This window comes from Ochotona princeps, chromosome 16, assembly GCF_030435755.1.
Source record: "Ochotona princeps isolate mOchPri1 chromosome 16, mOchPri1.hap1, whole genome shotgun sequence".
Taxonomy (NCBI): domain Eukaryota; kingdom Metazoa; phylum Chordata; class Mammalia; order Lagomorpha; family Ochotonidae; genus Ochotona; species Ochotona princeps.
Window position 1 is genome coordinate 21,292,705 of NC_080847.1, and position 19,410 is coordinate 21,312,114.

The window sequence follows — 19,410 nt, forward strand, 5'->3', positions numbered from 1 at the left end:
CCTGGGAAAGCAGTGGAGGAATGGCCCAGAGTCTTGGGACCCTGTACCCACATGGGAGATCCAGAAGTAGTTCCTGGTTTCTGTATTGGCTTCAGATCAGCACAGCACCAGCATTGTGGTCACTTGGGGAGTGAGTCATCAGACAGAAGATCTTTCTCTCTGTCTCTCCTCCTGTCTGTATATCTGACTTTGCAATTAAATAAATAAATAAATCTTTTTTTAAAAGAAGGGGCATTGGGAGAGATCTTTACAATGGTTCCAGCCTTATAATTTTATTAATAGCTTCATTGAGATGTGTAAAATCCACACGTCCTACAGTCTACCCATTAAAGTATAAATGCTTTGTTTTTAACTTGTTAGGGCTTCCTCACACCCCAACCCCCAGCTTTACTGGTTCATATTTTTCATTATTTTCTTACACTAGTTTCTTAAGAAGCAGCATTTCTAGGTAAAAACCTGCAAACCTTGCAGGTGTTTTGCAGATCTTGCAAAGTAGAAAGTGATTTTCTCAGAGTTTTAAATGATGTTTGTTTTTATGTTGGGTGACTTTTGTGTATGTGTGTGGGGTAGAATTTAGGTCGTAGGAGGAACTGATATAAAGTTGTTGGGCTATTTAACTCAAGATGCCCCCTTGTGCAAACCTGAATTACACTTACCTCAAAATCACACCCTGGAGTCTTCAGGGCATGTCAATTCTGATTCAATGAATCCCCCTGCCCAGTCACCAACTCCTGCAGAGACACCAGCCTACCCCTCTTCACATCCCAAGGAGACTCCTTCAGCAAGGGTTGCATTGCTGCCATCTCAAGTTGCCTATGTTAATTCATGCCAAACCTGTTGCATGGCAAGAAGGCAAGAAGGCAAGGCAATGGATCTCCACCAGCTCTGTGGGGTGCCCAACCCTGCCAAACCATCAAAACATATTGCATTTGGCAGGAGGAGGACTGACTGCAGATTTCAGGGCTGGCTGAGTGAGTGAGCTGTCAGCCAAATACAAGAGTGTGTGTTGCACCAGAGTGTTGTGTGGGTGAATGACTCCTCAGGCACACCACAGGTGTGGGAGCCGGTTACGTGAGCTGGGTGTGGATTAGGTGGTAAGGAATGAGAGGAAGGTGCAGGGAGGATGGGTGCGGTCAGACGTGGGTAAGGGTGGAGGATAGGAATGGAGCCCCAGTTGGCAGTAGACATCACAGTCGCATCTACCATTTGGAATTATTTTTGGATCATGGCCTCTTTCAAGAATCTGATGTATGGTAAAGAAAGAATGCATACACACACATACACTGATCCTCACACGTATCTAGTGTTGGAGTTCTAAGAACCCAGGAAGGTCAACCAAGGGGATAGGATTAAAAATATTTGACCCAGGGGGTTTGCACTGTGGTGTACTGTGCTACTGGCATCCCATATGCACACTGGTTCAAGTCCTAGCTGCTCCACTTCTAATTCAGTTCTCTGCTAATGACCTGGGAAACCAGCAGAGGATGACCAACAGAGGCTTCTGCCTCTGCTCTCATGTGGGAGGCCTGGAAGATGTTCCTGGTTCCTGGCTTCAGATCTGCTCAGGCCTGACCATAGTGACCATTTGGGGAGTGAACCGGAAGATGGGAGATCTTTCTCCACCCCACCTTCTTTCTCTCTTGCTGCAACTTTGATTTTTCAAGTGAAATAAGTAATATAATATAATATAACATTATATAATATAACATTATATAACTCAGACTGATCTGCAGAGACTTATTAATAGGAAATTATTTTTTTTAAAGATTTATTCATTTTATTACAGCCAGATATACATAGAGGAGGAGAGACAGAGAGGAAGATCTTCCATCCGATGTTTCACTCCCCAAGTGAGCCGCAACGGACCGATGCGCGCCGATCCGAAGCCGGGAACCTGGAACCTCTTCCGGGTCTCCCACGCGGGTGCAGGGTCCCAAAGCTTTGGGCCGTCCTCAATTGCTTTCCCAGGCCACAAGCAGGGAGCTGGATGGAAAGTGGAGCTGCCGGGATTAGAACCGGCACCCATATGGGATCCCGGGGCTTTCAAGGCGAGGACTTTAGCCGCTAGGCCACGCCGCCGGGCCCTTAATAAGAAATTATAAAGCCAAAGCTACACTGTGCACTTGAGAGGAGCTGTCTGAGAGAAGCTGTGTGAGAGACATTTAGGGAAGTTTGCAGTTTTAGGAAACTAAATCCTAATGCCTACTTCTTCCACAAACACTTTACTTATTTTCTTACAGTTTTTGCTTTGAGATTTTTCCACATACATTTTTTAAGTTTTACTTTTATTAGAAAGTCAGATATACAGAGAGAAGGAGAGAAAGAGGAAGATCTTCCATCCAATGATTCAGTCCCCAAGTGGCCACAATGGCCAGAGCTGAGCCAATCTGAAGCCAGAAGCCTCTTCCAGGTTTTCCACACGGGTACAGGGTCCCTACGCTTTGGACTGTCCTCAACCATTTTCCCAGGCCACAGGCAGGGAGCTGGATAGAAAGTGAGGGCAGGGCCCAGCGCGATAAAGTAGTGGTTAGTCCTCGCCTTGCACGCCTGGGTTGCCATATGGGTGGTGCCGGTTCTAATCCCAGCAGCCCTGCTTCCCATCTAGCCTCCGGCTTGTGGCCTGGGAAAGCAGTCAAGGACAGCCCAAAGCTTTGGGACCCTGCACCCATGTTGGAGACCTGGAAGAAGCTCCTGGCTTTGGATTGGCCCAGCTCCAGCTGCCGCGGCCGCTTGGGGAGTAAATCATCGGACGGAAGATTGTCCTCTCTGTCTCGCCTCCTCTCTGTGTATCTGACTTGCAATAAAAACAAATAAATCTTTAAAAAAAAAAAAAAAAGAAAGAAAAATGACGGCACTGGGATTAGAACCGGCATCCATATGAGATCCTGACACGTGCAAGGTAAGGACTTTAACTGCTAGGCTACTGTGCAGGGCCCTCTACATACTTAAAAAAATTTTATTGATTTTTTTTAAAATTGGAAAGACGGATTAGATTTACACAGAGAAGGAGAGACAAGAGAGAAAGATCTCTGTTTACTGGTTCACTCCCCAAATGGCTGCTACAGTGGGAGCTGAGTCAATCCAAAACCAGGAGCGTCTTCCAGGTCTGTCATATGGTTGCAGGGTCCCAAGGCTTTGGGCCATTCTCCAGTGCTTTCCCAGGCCACGAGCAGGGAGACGGATGGGGAGTGCAGCAGCTGGGACCTGAACTGGCACCCATGTGGGATGCTGATGCTTGGAGGTGGAGGATTAGCCAGCTGAACCAATGCACTGCCCTTCTCCCAGTTTTTTTTTTTTTAAAGTATGCATGCATTTCAAATTTTTTGCAGTAAAGCTATGATTTTTCTAAAAGATTTATTTATTTTTATTGGAAAGTCACATATGCAGAGAGGAGGAGCTACAGAGAGGAAGATCTTCCATCCAATGATTCACTCCTCAAGTGACCTAAATGGCCAGAGCTGAGCCGATCCAAAGCCAAGAGCCAGGAGATTCTTTCCAGTCTCCCACGCAGGTGCAGGAACCAAAGGCCTTAGGCCGTCCTCTACTGCTTTCCCAGGCCACAAGCAGGGAGTTGGATGGGAAACAGGGCTGCCAGGACACGAACCGGTGCCCATATGGGATCCCAGCACTTGCAAGGCGAGGACTTTAGCCACTAGGCTACTGTCTACTGTGCCGGGTCCCCTCCCAGTTTTTACTTTGAAAACTTTCCACAGACTTTTCAGTCATGTTTACTGTCAGCTTCTCCCCTGAGCCACCGCCATGGGGTCCAGCCCCTACCACCTGCACTTAGGTTGTGTGGGACCCATGTGTTTCTGGAGAGCTAGTTGACTTAAGCTGCAGATAGGATACTTCCAAAAGAATCCATGTCTAAACTCCTAAGATCAAGGTGTTCTCCAGCATAACCACTGTTGGGAAGAAGTACTGGACAAAGAGGAAGGGAGGCATGAGCTCACAGCCAGAACAGATGTATTCAAGGGAGTCAGCCCCAGGGTATCCCAGTACCCATGTACACACAGGATGAACATGCATAGAGCCCAGTATAACAAAGGGCAGCTGAGGGTCCTCGGGAGAAGGAGGATGTCAGGTTGGGGCTGAGGCAGGGTCTGGCTAGTTTAAGAAAGAATGCAGGGGGTGAGGAAGACCGTTGTGGAAGTGTATCTGCTTTCAGTCACGTGGGCAAGGAGCTTATGTCCTTGTTTTGTCAAGCACTTGTGATACTGACACTCAGAGAATGTAACATTTATACAGTTTTATTACATTGTAGACTTCCTATATTTGTCTTCCCAATAGTATCCTTTTTAACTCTGTGCTTTCTTCTTCCTTCCTCTCCTTTCCACCTTTTTTTTTTTTTTTATAAAACCCAGAATCTGATCCAGCATCATACACTTCACTTCATTGGGTCTCTGTAAAATCCAGGGCCCAGAATTTGAATAGATCTGACTCCATTGTGTGTGCTTTTAGCTGTACCAAGGATTTTTTTTCTTGAAAAAAAGATGTTTGAAAGGCAGAATTATAGGGAAAGACAGAGGAGGGTGGAGGGAGAAATCTTTCATCCACTGGTTCACTCTCCAAATGGTCATGAAGATCAGAGCTGAGCTAGGTGACGCTAAGAGCCAGGAACTCAATCGGGTTTCTCATGTGGGTTGCAGGGGCTCAAGTACTTTCCACTGCCATTAGCAGGCAGCAGCTGAGACTTAAACTGGTACGAAGCAGGAGGCCAGTGTTACAGATGGGGTTTAATCCTCTGCACACCGATATCAGGTCTTTTGTTTTCCCTGAAAGATTTATTTATTTGAAAAGCAGAGCTACAGAAAGAGACAGAGTCTTCCATCTACTGATTTACTCCTCCAAATGGCCTCAACAGCTGGGGCTGGGCACAGCTAAAGCCAGGACACAGAAATTCCATCATCCCAGCCACGAGCAGCAAGGACTTCAACCAATGCTAATACTGGAGGCCAGCATGGCAGGTGGCAGGGTAATCTCCATCACAGACCCCCTGTATCAGGGTTGTTATCCAGAAAACAGAGTGTGAAAAAGGATACGTGGAAGCCAGAACAACCTGGGATGGGTGAAAAGGTGCTGCTGAGAGGGGTGGGAAGGAGGAGCCAGAGAGAAGAAAGGCTAAGAAGAGGGCCCGGTGTGATGGCTCAGTTGCTAAATCCATATGGGAGCCAAATGTGTCCCCAGTGCTCCACTTCCCATCCAGCTCCCTGCCTGTGGCCTGGAAAAACACTAGAGGATGGCCCCTTCCTGCTCCTGGTTTCAGATTAGCTCAGCTCCAACCCTTGTGGTCATTTGGGGGGTAAACCAGTAGATGGAAGATCTTTCTGTCTCTCCTCTCTGTAAATCTGACCTTCCTTTCCAATAAAAACAAATGAATCTTTAAAACAGAAAGAAAGGATCAGAAGATCCAAGAGAGAGCAGAGTTCAGGATTAGAGGGCCACATTACAAAACAGGCCGGTCAGATTAGCCACGTGACCAAAGTGGACATCAGAGAAGGCCTTGGACCAGAATGTGGGAAAAGGCATACAGGGTTTTGTGGGGAGGGTTCTTCTGGGTGACAGGAGAATGAGGTCTCTCAAGTCAAGTGACAGAGCAGGATCCAGGGGGAAGCGAGAAAGGAAGAAAAAAAGGAGGGTTAAATCTTGAGTTTGGGGAGGTTTCAGAGACTTATGAGCACATCACAGGAAAAGAACTTAATAGGAACGACGGCTAAATCGGGTGTCAGAACCGTGTATGACGGAGTTCTTGGGTGGATAAGGTTGGGTGATCAGAAATGAAGGTCTTGGGGACAGTCGTCAAAGGCTCAAGGACGGCAGATGGCCAAGCCCAGGATGGGGAGACCTGGACCGGCGGGCCTGGGCTGGGGGCGGGCCGGGGGCGGACCGGGGGAGGGGCCGGCACCGCCCCGCGGGTCCCCCCACGCTGCAGGGGGCGCTGTGAGCTAGGCCTGCCCCGGCCTGGGCGGCGGCCGCTCCTAAAAAGCGCTGCCCCTTTTCCGGGTTTCCTCCGCCTTCTCCTCCTCCTACTCCTCCTTCTTCGCCGCCGCTGCCCCTTTCCCAGCCGGTGGCTGCCGCTGCCGGGGCCACCACCGCCGTCGCAGCTGTCGCCTCCCGGGGGCCGCAAGGCGAGCGGAGGCCGCCGCAGAGCGCGAGCGCCGCCCGCCCGCCGGCCGCTCTCCAGGGCCGGGCCGGCTCGGCCGGCGCCCCCCGCGCCCCCAGACCGCCCCGCTCTCTCGCCCGCCCCCGCGGCCCGGCCTGGCGCCGCCGCCCGCCGCCGCGCTCCTCCTCCTCCTCCGGCGCCCCGCGGCCCGCCACCTCCTTCGCCCGCCGCCCCGCGCCCCCGGCCGCGTCGCCGCCGCCGCCCTCTGCGCCCTGCGGCGCCCCCCGGTCCCGCCCGCCATGCCCGGCCCGGCCGCGGTCAGCAGGGCCCGGGTCTACTCCGAGGTGAACAGCCTGAGCCGCCGCGAGTACTGGGACTACGAGGCTCACGTCCCGAGCTGGGGGTAAATCTGCCGCCGCCCCCACCCACCCTTTCGGCTCCTCTCGTCCCCACCCCCGCCCGGCAGCCCCCCGGCTCAAACCGCACTCAGCCCCTGCGATCTGCCTCCAGCCGGCCGCTCGTCGGGTCTGGGTCGGGCGACAGAGGCCCCCATCTCGCACATGTCCTCTTCTTCCTCTTCCCTTATCCCTCCCCCCAACCCCCTACCCCGGGTCGTTCATTTTTCCCCACCTTGTGCTCCCCTCTGTGTGTGGGGGTGGGGGGCGGAAATCGGTGTAGGCTCCAGAGCGCGAAGGAAGGCAGGCAGCAGCCGGGCCCCCTCCTCACACCTTCGGGGTTTCTATTGGGGTGGGAAGTCAACAGCTGTCCTCTTGAGCTATTAAAATTCTCTGCCTTTTGAGTTTACTGACTTGAGGCTGGGTGGGAGGAAATTTTTGAGATGATGTCCAGATTCTCCAAGCAGACGCTAGCCTACCTTCGGGGGTGGGAAATAGGAGGCAGGTGCGGTGGACCCACAGCGGGGTGGGGCAGGGAATACTCAGCCTTGCTTTCATACCCTACCCCCCATTTCCGCCTCCCATGTTCTAGGGGACCAGTTAGGTTTAGGAGCTCTGCAGAGTGGCAGAAGCCAAGTTGATGGTGGGTAGGTTTTAATCGAGGGAAGGAGTTGCAGCGTTGTGTGGATGCACTTGGAAGTGCTTGATGAATGGAAGTGGTGAATGGGTTGTCTTGGTTTGTCCCAAATCTTGGCATTGATGTGTGTCTCTTGCCTCTTGCAGTAATCAAGATGATTACCAACTGGTTCGAAAGCTTGGTCGAGGGAAGTATAGTGAAGTGTTTGAGGCCATTAACATCACCAACAATGAGCGAGTGGTTGTAAAAATTCTCAAGGTGAGTTTCCTATGAGTTGTATGTAACTTTTTTTTTTTCCCCTACAAGCCACAAGGATATGAGCAGAAAGAGGCACATGGCTAGACTGAGCAGTGCAGGCCCTCGTTCATGTCTGTTTGCTCTGAGGTCCCTCTGGGACTCCCATCTCCCACCTCATTTTCTTTGGACTTTGAAGAAAATAGGCAGGCAAGTCTCAAATCTAAGGGGACTAGATCAGGAACATTCTTATTCTAAAATGTAAATGATGGGACCCAAAGCACTTTTCTCCCAAAGGGCTCCATTTGTTACAAAATAAATAAATACTCAGAGTGAAGAAAAGCCTTTTCATGGAGATTGCTAGGACCCAGGGGCTCTTTGAGCACTCTGTTACCCTTGCTGCTCTAACTTGGTCCACAAAGAAAAATTGGAAAAAAACTGGAGCCTAAGGGGAAGGAAACTCCAGAGGGAGTAACAGTAATTTGTTTCTCCTCTCTTTGGCAGTGAAGTTTCAGGTGGGATGGGATGGCTGAGGGGAACGGGCAGTGCTGGGAAGCCCACCAAACTGTGGTGTGCCTGCTAGTCAGTGGCACTTAGATATTGGAAGAATATTCTTTTAATCACACAAGCCCTTGGAACTGATAAACTGGTTTCATTATCTTAAGTTTGGTGATAGGCCTTTTATTATCTCTTGCATGAAGACATAATGAGCATGAAAAGTTGGCTGTATTTTCCTTCAGGTAACTGATTGTCTAACTTTAATCACATTTACAGGGTGTGCTGTAAAATAATTTTTAGCGCCTGTAACGGGTCCTGTGTGTTGCCAGGTCATCTACTATGTGTACACATGTCATTCAGTAAGAGACAGGGAATGGAAGTGTAGTCTTGGGATCCTGCTATCCACAGTGGCATTGAGAGGCTGCCTCTGTGTGCGAGAGCAGCGTGGCAGGTGTAGGCTTTCTGGGCACTTCCTGTCAGAACAAAGGTCCACAAGCCTCCCTTAGAGCCTTTCCGGTCCAGTAATGGAGAGCAACCACAAAGGTGGCTGTGCTCTTGGAGAGAGACGTGAATGGAGGTTGACTCACCTCTAAGTAGGAGCTCATCCGATACAGGCACAAGGCCTCCCACCTCCAACAAGCATAGATACGTGAAGAAATGGTGTTCCCTTAAGAAATCACCTGTGGAGGCCACATAAGTCCTCTGTGTACATAAGCAAGTGTTTTCATTTGAACTGCTTCAACTTGAAGAGGTGAACAGAGCTCAACTTGAAATTAGAAATAGCTGAATTCCACAGATGTATGTTCAGAATGAATTGCTGATTCCAAAGCAATTCCAGACAAATGTCTAAACTTTTGTGCATTTTTGGATAAGTGTGTGATTTCCTGTGTCATCTTTGAACAGCACAGCATTCAGCTGTATGTGTGAGTGATACCCAAACTGCTGTTTGGTCATTCCTGTAAACAGTTCCTGGGGATCAGTTACTGGAGTTTTTTTGGCTGTTGTGGGGAACTCAGTTGGAAGGCTGCCACAGGTGGTTTTTGCAAGGGAAGTCCGAGGCCCCAAGACACTGACCCAGCGTCACAGTCACCGTGTGGCAGTGAGCCTGCCCCCGAACTATGGGCCCAGTCTCTGTCTTGCGCCATGTGTGGGAACACTGATTGCAGGAACTGCACACCGAGCACAGAATGGGCTCCAATGTTCAAGCTTGGAGGGCCCCCTGATGCTCCAGTTGATGCAGCGTGTCTTGTTTCTTGTCACGGTGCAGCTTGAGCCACGTTGTCTCTGTGCCTGAACACTGCCCTCTGTTGATGCTGGCCAAAACCCTGTCGCTTTTCTGTCCAGATTTTGTTCCCATCTAAGGAATGGGATAAGAAGCCACTGATGGAACTGTTGTAGTTTTGTTGGGAAAGTAGATTAAAAGAACTGTTTGAAAAGAGTAGTTGTCTGGATTCAGTGCACTTTTGCACACCGAGGTTTGAAGTTACGACTCATGTTGTGCTGTGATATTTGGGTACAGAAAGCTCAGGCCTTCACAGTCACGGCTGCTCGGGCTTTGCAGGAGTAGGGGAAAAGGCTTTCTGGTCGTGTAAGGCTGCTCTGTGCATTTCAGTTGCAGCAGGGAGCTAGGTGCTACCGTGACGGAGGCGCGCAGCGTCCCCCTGAGGAGGAGACTGTGGCAGTCAGTTATACGTCATGTCAGTCCTTCCTGACAGCAGAGATTGCGGGGCAAGTGACTGCAGACGAATTTTGTATCACTTAATTTGTATTGGTAGATTTCCAAATCTTTTGTTTATCAAAATGTATTGGAATTGTTAAGCTTTAGGAATTTTAAAGCTACTGACACACTGTCCCTGAGTTCTGAGGCTGAAATCTCAAAGATTTCCAGTCACTAATGAGATTGTATCTTCCTTGATAGAAATTGTTTTGAAAAGGGGTTGGTGAGGTACTTATCCTCCACCTGTAGCATCCACATCTCAAATGGGCATTGGTTTGTGTCCTAACTGCTTCACTTCCAATCCAGCCCCCTGCTAATGGCCTGGGTAAGCATTGTAGGATGGCCCAAGTCCTTGGACCCCTGTATCTGCGTGGGACACCCAGAAGAAGCTTCTGGCTCCCAGCTTCAGGCTTGCCTTATTCTGGCCTAAGTTGCCATTTGGGGAGTAAACTAATGAATGGAAGATCACTGTCTCTTTCCTGTAAGTCTGATGATTTTCAAGTAAAATGAATGAATCTTTAAAAAAAAAAATTGTTTTGAAGAGAAAAAGTGGGAGGTGGGGATGGTAGGGGTTTACACAGAGAGCCCCTTAATGTCAGAAAGTTCATCCTTTGAATTTGAAACAAATAATTTTTCAGTCCCCCAGCTCCACAACAGCTGGAGCTGAGCTGATCCAAAGCCAGGGGCCAGGAACTTCTGAATCTCCCATGCAACTGTAGGGGCCCAAGAACTTGAGTCCTCCTCCACTGCTTTCCCAGGCCGTTAGCAAGGAACTAGATTAAAAGTGGAGCAGGAGGGCCCGGCGGCGTGGCCTGGCAACTAAAGTCCTCGCCTTGAAAGCCCCGGGATCCCATATGGGCACCGGTTCTAATCCCGGCAGCTCCACTTCACATCCAGCTCTCTGCTTGTGGCTGGGAAAGCAGTGGGGGATGGCCCAAAGCTTTGGGACCCTGCACCCGCGTGGGAGACCCGGAAGAGGTTCCAGGTTCCCGGCTTCGGATTGGCGTGCACCGGCCCATTGCAGCTCACTTGGGGAGTGAAACATCGGATGGAAGATCTTCCTCTCTGTCTCTCCTCCTCTCTGTATATCCAGCTTTCCAATAATAAAATCTTAAAAAAAAAAAAAAACACAAAACCCCTGAAAGCTAACCTTTATTAAAAAAAAAAAAAAGTGGAGCAGGATCCAGCATGGTAGCCTAGTTGCTAGATCCTTGCCTCACATCTGCCAGGATCCCAGGTGGGAACCGGTTTTGTGTCCCAGTTGCTCCACTTCCCATCCAGCTTCCTGCTTGTGGCCTGGGAAAGTGGAGTAGGATGACCCAAAGCCTTGGGACCTACACCCATGTGGGAGATCTGTAGGAGGCTCCTGGCTTCAGATCGGTTTGGCTCTGGCTGTTGCGGCCACTTGGGGAGTGAAATAGCAGTTGGAGGTGCTTTCTTTGTGTATCCTTCTCTCTATTTCTGCCTTTCCAAATAATAATAATAATAATTTTTTTTAATGTGGAGCAGCCAGCACACAAATCGACATCCATATGCCAGCGCTTGCAAGTGGAGGATTAGCTTGGTGAGCTGTGGCACCAATCCTAATCTTTGAGGAAGGTATATGAGGAAATAAAAGGCCTTTGACCATTTGTGACGATTTGTAGAACTTGCAAGCCCTGCCCAGGAATATGATTTGCAGCACTTCTCGGAGTTCTTAGCATCTTTCAAATTATACTATTTTCTACACAAAAATTGAGAGCAATACTGTTGTGCATCTCTTTGAGCCAGTGCTGCAACAACAAGGCTTCCTGTTGATAGTCTTTTTCTTTATTTACTTATTTGAAAGGTAGAATTAGAGGGAGAGGCAGAGAGCTTTCATACTCTGGTTGATGGTCCCCATGGTTGGGGCTGGACCAGATGCAGGCCACATGGGTTGCAGGATATCTTGCTCTGCCACCTGTTGCAGAGGCCCAAGCACTCCACTGCTATTCCAGACCATTAGCAGGGAGTTGGGTCAAAAGTGGAACAGCCAGGGCTTGAACCAGTGCTTGTGTGGCACATGCAGAAGCTTTAACCCATTGTACCACCATGCCAAGCCCAGGAGTCTTGTTTTATAAACAGCTTAGCTTGGCTTTCCACTCCCCACTCTCCCAAATTAATTCTTGCACTTCAAATTAGAATTTATTTTGCGTTGGCCAGAGGTAGTATCAGAGTGATGTTGATTGCAGATTCTTGTTATACCTTTGTAGAGAACAGTTAGTCTTTCTGTTGTATCAGACTGGTGTCATGCTGATGGAGTGCTTTTTCCTTTATTTCTACCTTTTTGTGGTGGTAACTTTTGTACCCTCCATGTAGGCTTGTATACCAAGACATCTTCTGAGGCTACACACTGATGATATCACACTGATCTACAATTTTGGTGAATTCTAGCTTTCACAAATGTCTCATAGTGGCTAAAACAATATTATCAAAAATATTATAACTTTAACAAGAATTCAAATAATTTGTAAACTGTTAGTGCTGCTTGTAGTATATGTTTTTGTGGTCACAGATGGAGACTGTGGTTAACTTGTACCACAGAACCTGGGGGATTAGAAACCATTAGAACCCAGACCCTTACTAATAAGCCAGGACTAAAGAGACATGTATTTTGCATAGGGTCACTTGATTATGGGGGAGTTCGAGCACTAGACATAGGACCCACTGTACGCATCGTGGAGTCCTAGCAGATAGGAGGAGCACAGTCAGGGCATTGTTGGAAATTTGATGTGCTGTACTATTGTTGAATGGGTTAAGGAACACTCTTTAGAAGTCAAAAAGGAACTTATTTCTAATGATTTTTAGTTACTCCTCTGAAAAAAGAGTGTTTGACTTTGGTGTGTTGCTAGTGTGGTGTGAGTGGCTGCCCACAGGGCTGTAAGGCCCAAGCATGAGGTCTGTGTGGTTTGTGTCCACAGCAACATGTTTAGGACATGTGAAATGCTCCTTTACTCTGCACTTAAGCCACCAGTGTGTATGTTAAAATTTATTCTTGTTTAAAAGACAATTTACAGAGGAAAGGAGAGACAGAGATCTTCCATCCCCTGGTTTACTTCCCAAATGGCCTCAGTGACTGGAGCTGAGCTGATCTGAAGCCAGGAGCTAAGAGCTTCTGGGTCTCCCATGTGGGTAGAAGGGGCCTAGGGACTTGAGACATACTCTGGTGCTTCCCAGGCCACAGGCAGGGAGCTGGATGGAAAGTAGAGCAGCCGGGACACAAACCAGTGCCTATATGGGATGCTGACACTGTAGATAGAGGCTTACCTTACTGCAGCAAGGCTCCAGCCTCTGCCTGCAGTGTTTTTACACTTTTTAAAAACTCATACAGTTTTTACAAGTTTTATCACACTGTATTTTTGGAGAAAATGTAGAGAGGTCTTCCATCTGCTGGTTCACTCCTCAAATGGCTGCAATGGCCAGAGCTGAGCTGTTCTGAAGCCAAGAGTCAGGTACTTATTTCAGGTATTCCCCATGGGTGCAGGGACCCAAGCACTTGGGCCATCCTTTGCTGCTTCTCAGGCACATTAGCAGGTAGCCAGATTGGAAGTGGAACAACCAGGACTTATGCCCATGGGGGGGTGCCAGCTCTGGAGATGGGGACTTTACCTACTATGCCACATGCTGACTCTTTTGACTCTGTTCTCTGTAAATAGATACACATTTCTGTTCTAGTATTATTCAGAAAATCATGAAATATAGATAAATGATTAGGTGGATAGGTAGGTGATTGTATTTTAATGATCTATTAAGTGTTTTTTCTTTCCTGAGAGAGTCTGGCCCAGGAAGTAGAATACCTAAATTCCGAAGTGAATTTTAACATTTAGAAGCTCTGTGGCATTGGACAGTTTCCTAAATTCTTTGGGTCTCAGGGCATTGAAATTCAGCAGAATTAATAGTATGCGTCTTAGGGCCCAGCGTAGTAGTGGCCTAGTGGCTAAAGTCCTCGCCTTATATGTGCCAGGATCCCGTATGAATGCTGGTTCTAATCCCGGTGGCTCCGCTTCCCATCCAACTCCCTGCTTGTGGCCTGGTAAAGCAGTCGAGGATGGCCACAAAACCTTGGGATCCTGCACCCGTGTGGGAGACCTGCAAGAGGTTCCTGGCTCCTGGCTTCGGTTTGGCTCAGCTCTGACCATTGCGGTGACTTGGGGAGTTAAATCATCAGATGGAAGATCTTCCTCTCTGTCTCCCCTCCTCTCTGTGTATCTGACTTCGCAATAAAAATAAATAAATCTTTAAAAAAAATACGTCTTAGAAGATTAAATGTGCTTAAAACAGTTAACTTGCACTGAGAGCAACATATTGCTGTACTAGCTATACTACAGTTATGCCAAGAAAATGAATGTAGAGGTAGAACCAATAACCAAAAGTAGAATCTCTTGATGAGATTCAAAGGTCTGCCGTATGCCATGCCATTTTCCCCCACTGATATAAAATTTACCATGTTTCATTGTAAAGTACACTGATACTAATTATAATATGCAACCACCACATAGCCATTATTCGTCTCTAACTTTTCTCATCTTTTTCATTTTAAAAAAGTCTTATTTTATTTGGAAAGCAGAGAGAGAGATAGACTAATAGATACCAACCATTCACTGGATTGTTCCCCAAGTGTCCACAATAGCCAGTGCTAAGCCAGGAGCCTGGAGTTTAGTCTGGAAGGAATGCAGGTAGTTGAGCCATCACCTGCTGCCTCCTAGGGAGCTTGTTAGCAGGAAGCCCAGTCAGGAGCAGAACCAGATCTCAAGAGATTATGAGATTATGTCCCAAGCAACTGATTAACTACTACTCCAAACACCTGCCCTTTATTATTAATTTTTTTTCATAAAAATTTCTTTCTTTTTTTGAAAGACTAAGAGAGAGATGGTTCTTCCATGTGTTGGTTCACTCCCTAGGTGGCTGTAACAACTGTAATTGGGCCAGCCTGGAGCCAGGAGCTTCATCTGAGAGCTTGCCACAAGGTGGCAGTTGAATCATCTTCTTTTTCCAAGATCATTAGTAAGGAGCTGGATTGGAAGTGGAGCAGCTGGGATACAAATTATGGAATGCCAGTTTTGCAGACAGTGGCTTTGCCTACCATGCTAGAACACCGGCCCTATTGTTAATATACTTATATTTGAGAGATAGTTTCCACCCACTGGCTCATGCCCCACATGATCGCAACAACTGACCCAGGCTGAAACCAGGATCTAAAAATCCAATCCAGATGTCCCAGGTGGGTCACAGGGACCAAATTACGTGAGCTGTCATTTTGCAGGGTTGCATTAGCAGGTAACCAGAATGAGGGGCCAGAGGCAGGTCTTGAACCCAGGGACTGTGATAGGGGACAGAGGCTTTCTAACCCATGTCTTAACTGTCAGGCCAGATGCCAGTGCCTTTCCATCATTTTAAAACTGAGTTATTGGGCCCAGTGTGGTGACCTGGCAACTAAAGTCCTCGCCTTGAACACGCTGGGATTCCACATGGGTGCTGGTTCTAATCCCGGCAGCCCTGCTTATGGCCTGGGAAAGCAGTCGAGGACGGCCCAAAGCCTTGGGACCCTGCATCCACATAGGAGACCTGGAAGAGGTTCCTGGATCCTGGCTTCGGATCCGCACAGCACCGGCCATTGCGCTCACTTGGGGATTGAGTCATCGGATGGGAGCTCTGTCTCTCCTCCTCTCTGTATATCTGATTTTCCAATAAAAATAAATAAATCTTTATAAAAACTGTCCACATTGAAAAATAATTCCTATTCCTCCTCCATTTCCTAGCTCTCAGCATTCTACTGTCTGTCTCAAATACAATTTTTGTCTGCTTCTGGTCTTGATGGAAGTGAAATCCAGCAATATTGGGGCTTTGTGACTGCCGTGTTCTGAGCATCAGTGTGCAGATGCCTTCCTGTGCACCTGTTACACCTCCTGCAGACGGGTATTCCCACAAGTCAAATTGCTGAGACCTAAGATCATTTTAATGGTTGATATTTTGAGGAACTTTTCCATGATGGCTCTACCATTTTGTATTCCCACCAACAGTGTACCAGGGTTCCTGTTTTTCCATGTCATTACCAACACCTATTTTCTGTTGTTGTTTTTTGTTGTTGTTGTTCATTTTGTGTTATTTAGTTACAAGGAGGAGAGATGGGGAACTTGCATTGGTTTACTCTCCAAATGGCTGCAATCAGGAGCCAAGAGTTTCCTCTGAGTCTCCCATGTGGGTGCCCAGGCTGAAGGAGTCAGCCCATCCTCCACTGCCTTCCTAGGCTGTAAAAAGGAGCTGGATCAGAACTGAAGCCACTGAGACTCAGCTAACATGCACATGGGATGCCGGCACCACAGGAGGAAGCTTAGTCTACTATACCATGTCACCCACCCCTATTTTCTGTGTTTGTAAGTGCAGCTGTTATAATGTGTATGAGGTATCTCATTGTCATTTTGATTTTATACCTTGCTCTTTTAAACTAAAATAAATAAATAGGGTCCTACCAAATGGGGAAAATACATGTTACCGGGCCCGGTGGCGTGGCCTAGTGGCTAAAAGTCCTCGCCTTGAACGCCCTGGGATCCCATATGGGCGCCAGTTCTAATCCCGGCAGCTCCACTTCCCATCCAGCTCCCTGCTTGTGGCCTGGGAAAGCAGTTGAGGACAGCCCAATGCACTGGGACCCTGCACCCGCGTAGAGACCCAGAAGAGATTCCTGGTTCCCGGCTTCGGATTGGCGTGCACAGGCCATTGCGGCTCACTTGGGGAGTGAATCATCAGATGGAAGATCTTCCTCTCTGTCTCTCCTCCTCTGTATATCTGACTTTGCAATAAAATCTTCAAAAAAAAAAAAATAAATAAATAAATCCTGAAACTAAATAACTGTTCTTCAGGAGCTGGTAGTATAATTGGAATGTTGAGACTAACTTGAAAGATTAGAAGAATAGAAGATTAGAAGAAATGCATTGCTCAGATTTGAAAGGCAGAGTTGCAAAGAGAAAAGGAAAGACAGAGAAAGAGATCTTCCACTCACTGGTTCTCTCCCCAAATATTTATAACAGCCAGACTTGAGTTGATCTGAAGACAGGAGCCAGGAGCTTCCTCCAGATCTCCCTGTGGGGGCAAGGGCCCAAGGAATTAAGCCATTCACTGCTGCTTTCGCAGACCCTCTGCATGGAGCTGCATCAGAAGTAAAGCAGTGGACACAAACTAGCTCCACATGGGATGCCCATGTCGCAGGTAGAGGCTTAGCCAACAGTGTCAGCTCCTCCTCAAATAATATTTATATTTAGGCTTGGTGCAGTGAATTTTAGAGCTGCTACCAAGATAATTAGATACCTGTTGGGCCCAGTGCAGTGGCTCTATTAGCTAACTCCTTGCCTTGCAAACATTCTGGGATCCCATATGCGTGCCAGTTCATGTCCTGACTACTCCATTTCCCATCCAGCTGCCTGCCTGTAGTCTGGGAAAGCAGTAAAGAATGGTTCTAAACCTTGGAATCCTGCACCCACTTGGGAGACGTGGAAGAAGCTCCTGGCTCCTAGCTTCAGATTAATTCACCTCCAACCTCTGCGGCCATTTGGAGAGGGAACTTTTAAAGAAAGAAAGTACCACTGTCTAGGCTGAGGTTTCTTCCCTTTGTTCTGCTGCTGCTTCCAACCCACTGTTGTTTGAAATTATTCATTGCAGATGAGAAAGTTACTGTCTTAGGCAATTGTTGGCTTGGAAGTAGAATAAAAGCACCAAATTTGAGAATTTAAGCTGTATTTCTGAGCATCTTGCATTTTTTTTTTTAATCAGCCCAGTGGTGCTTGGAAAGAAACTTCAGTGAAGTTTTTTCCTGTGAATACTTGCTAGGATTTATTGAGGTTATACTTCTGATATGTTTGGTGGATACAGGCTTGCAAGTTTATAATTTAAAATAATTCTCAAATCTGACTTTTTTCTAAACAGCTCTGAGTAAATAATGAGGATTACTTGTTAAATTTTTCCTTTTTTTTTTAAGATTTGTTTATTTTTATTGGAAAGTCAAATATACAGAGGACAGAAAGATCTTCATCCAATGATTCACTCTCCAGGTGGCTACAACAGCCAGAGCTGAGCTGATCCAAAGCCAGGAGCATCTTCCAGGGCTCCCACATGGGTGCAGGGTTCCAATGCTTTGGGCCATCCCCAACTGCTTTCCCAGGCCGCAAGCAGAGAGCTGTATGGGAAGTGGAGCTACTGGGATTAGAACCAGTGCCCATATGGGATCCCGGCATGTTCAAGGCGAGGACTTTAGCTGCTAGGCTACCACGCTGGGCCCAATTGTTTTTGTTTTGGAATTTCTTTGAGGATACTAAACAAGGAAAGAGGATAAATACCTGATTGTTGGATCACTTTTTTTTTTTTTTTTATCCCACCCTGATTGTTGGATCACTTTGAATGGGGTCTCCTGACTGCTGGAACTGAGCACCACATAGCAGTCAGCTACTGAAAAGATGCCTTTCTCCCTTCCCTTCTTTCCTTACCTCCTTCACTTCTTCTTTCCCTTAATTTCTTTTGTTTTCACTTCCAGAGTTCATGCACAGAAAAAATTTAAATACATTTTTCCCATTAAATATACTATCTAGATACATATCAAAAGTTATTGAAACTTAATACTTTAATGTCCTTACCTTAATTTTTTGCTACTCTTTTATGTATGTACTTGAGTTCTTTTATGGTTTGGAATAGAGCTTGATCCATTTGAATGTCACACAGATACTCTGTGTTGGGAGGACTTTTTCTTTTTTTTTTTTTTAAGATTTATTACAAAGTCAGATATACAGAGAGGAAGATCTTCCGTCCGATGATTCATGGCCGGTGTGCGCCGATCCGAAGCCGGGAACCAGGAACCTCTTCCGGGTCTCCACGCGGGTGCAGGGTCCCAAAGCCTTGGGCCATCCTCGACTGGTTTCCCAGGCCACAGGCAGGGAGCGGGATGGGAAGTGGAGCTGCCGGGATAAGAACTGGCGCCCATATGGGATCCCAGTGTGTTCAAGGCGAGGACTTTTAGCCACTAGGCCACGGGCCCGGGAGGACTGTTTCTAACATAAAAGAAACTGTCATGAAGGTAACATGTATTTTCTTTTTTTTTTTAAAGATTTATTTATTTTATTACAGTCAAGGCGAGGACTTTAGCCACTAGGCCACGCCTCCAGGCCCGGTAACATGTATTTTCCCCATTTGTAGGACCTGTAGGGAATGGCTGCCTACTCAGAGTCAGAACATCCTTATTTCTGTAAAACTCATTTATTTTCCTTAGAATACCAAAAATCCTGTCTCATAAAAAAGCCTAAATATCTTTTTATTTCTTCTGTAGAATTAAAATAGTTATATTTCACTGCCTTGAAATTCATGGCTGTTTAAGCTTCAGGAATACCTGCCAGGCTCAGAAGGAAACTAAGGCTGCAGAGCTGCTTGGAGTAAGGAGCCCTGGAATGCCGTCACTTGCCTTTTATGCAGTCCTTGGGCTGTTTGTCCATGTGAGGACTGCGGCTGCTGCTGGACTCATTGTGCCACTTGAGAGTTGTCCTGCTGTCGCCAGTCTGTGGTTTACAAAGTTGTTAGACTGGTGACAGTTTGGACAACAACGTCTGCTGCAACTGCTCTACCATTTCCTTCAGACGTATCAAAAGCTAGCTTCCTACTAACTGGTTGGTCTGTGTACGCTCTTTGACTGAACGAGGGAGCAGTGCAAGGCTTTATCCTGGACAGTTGCTTATTGGGGTCCCTAGGTGAGGGGTTGGTACTGACTGTTCAGAGGAGAACAGTCAGTTATGTTCAGGCTTCTGGTTAGGTTTTTCTTAGCCTCTGTTAC

General features: G+C 47.4%; 1 protein-coding gene across 1 annotated transcript in view; it reads left to right on the plus strand.

The window, feature by feature from the left end:
• Window positions 1-6,028: 6,028 nt before the first annotated feature.
• CSNK2A2 (casein kinase 2 alpha 2) overlaps window positions 6,029-19,410 on the plus strand; it is a 38,355-nt gene continuing 24,973 nt past the window's right edge. Inside the window, exons 1-2 of the mRNA XM_004583899.2 lie at window positions 6,029-6,506; window positions 7,282-7,393. Of these exons, the coding sequence (XP_004583956.1) occupies window positions 6,403-6,506; window positions 7,282-7,393 (216 nt within the window). The 5' untranslated portion in view covers window positions 6,029-6,402. The remainder of the gene's footprint in view (window positions 6,507-7,281; window positions 7,394-19,410) is intronic.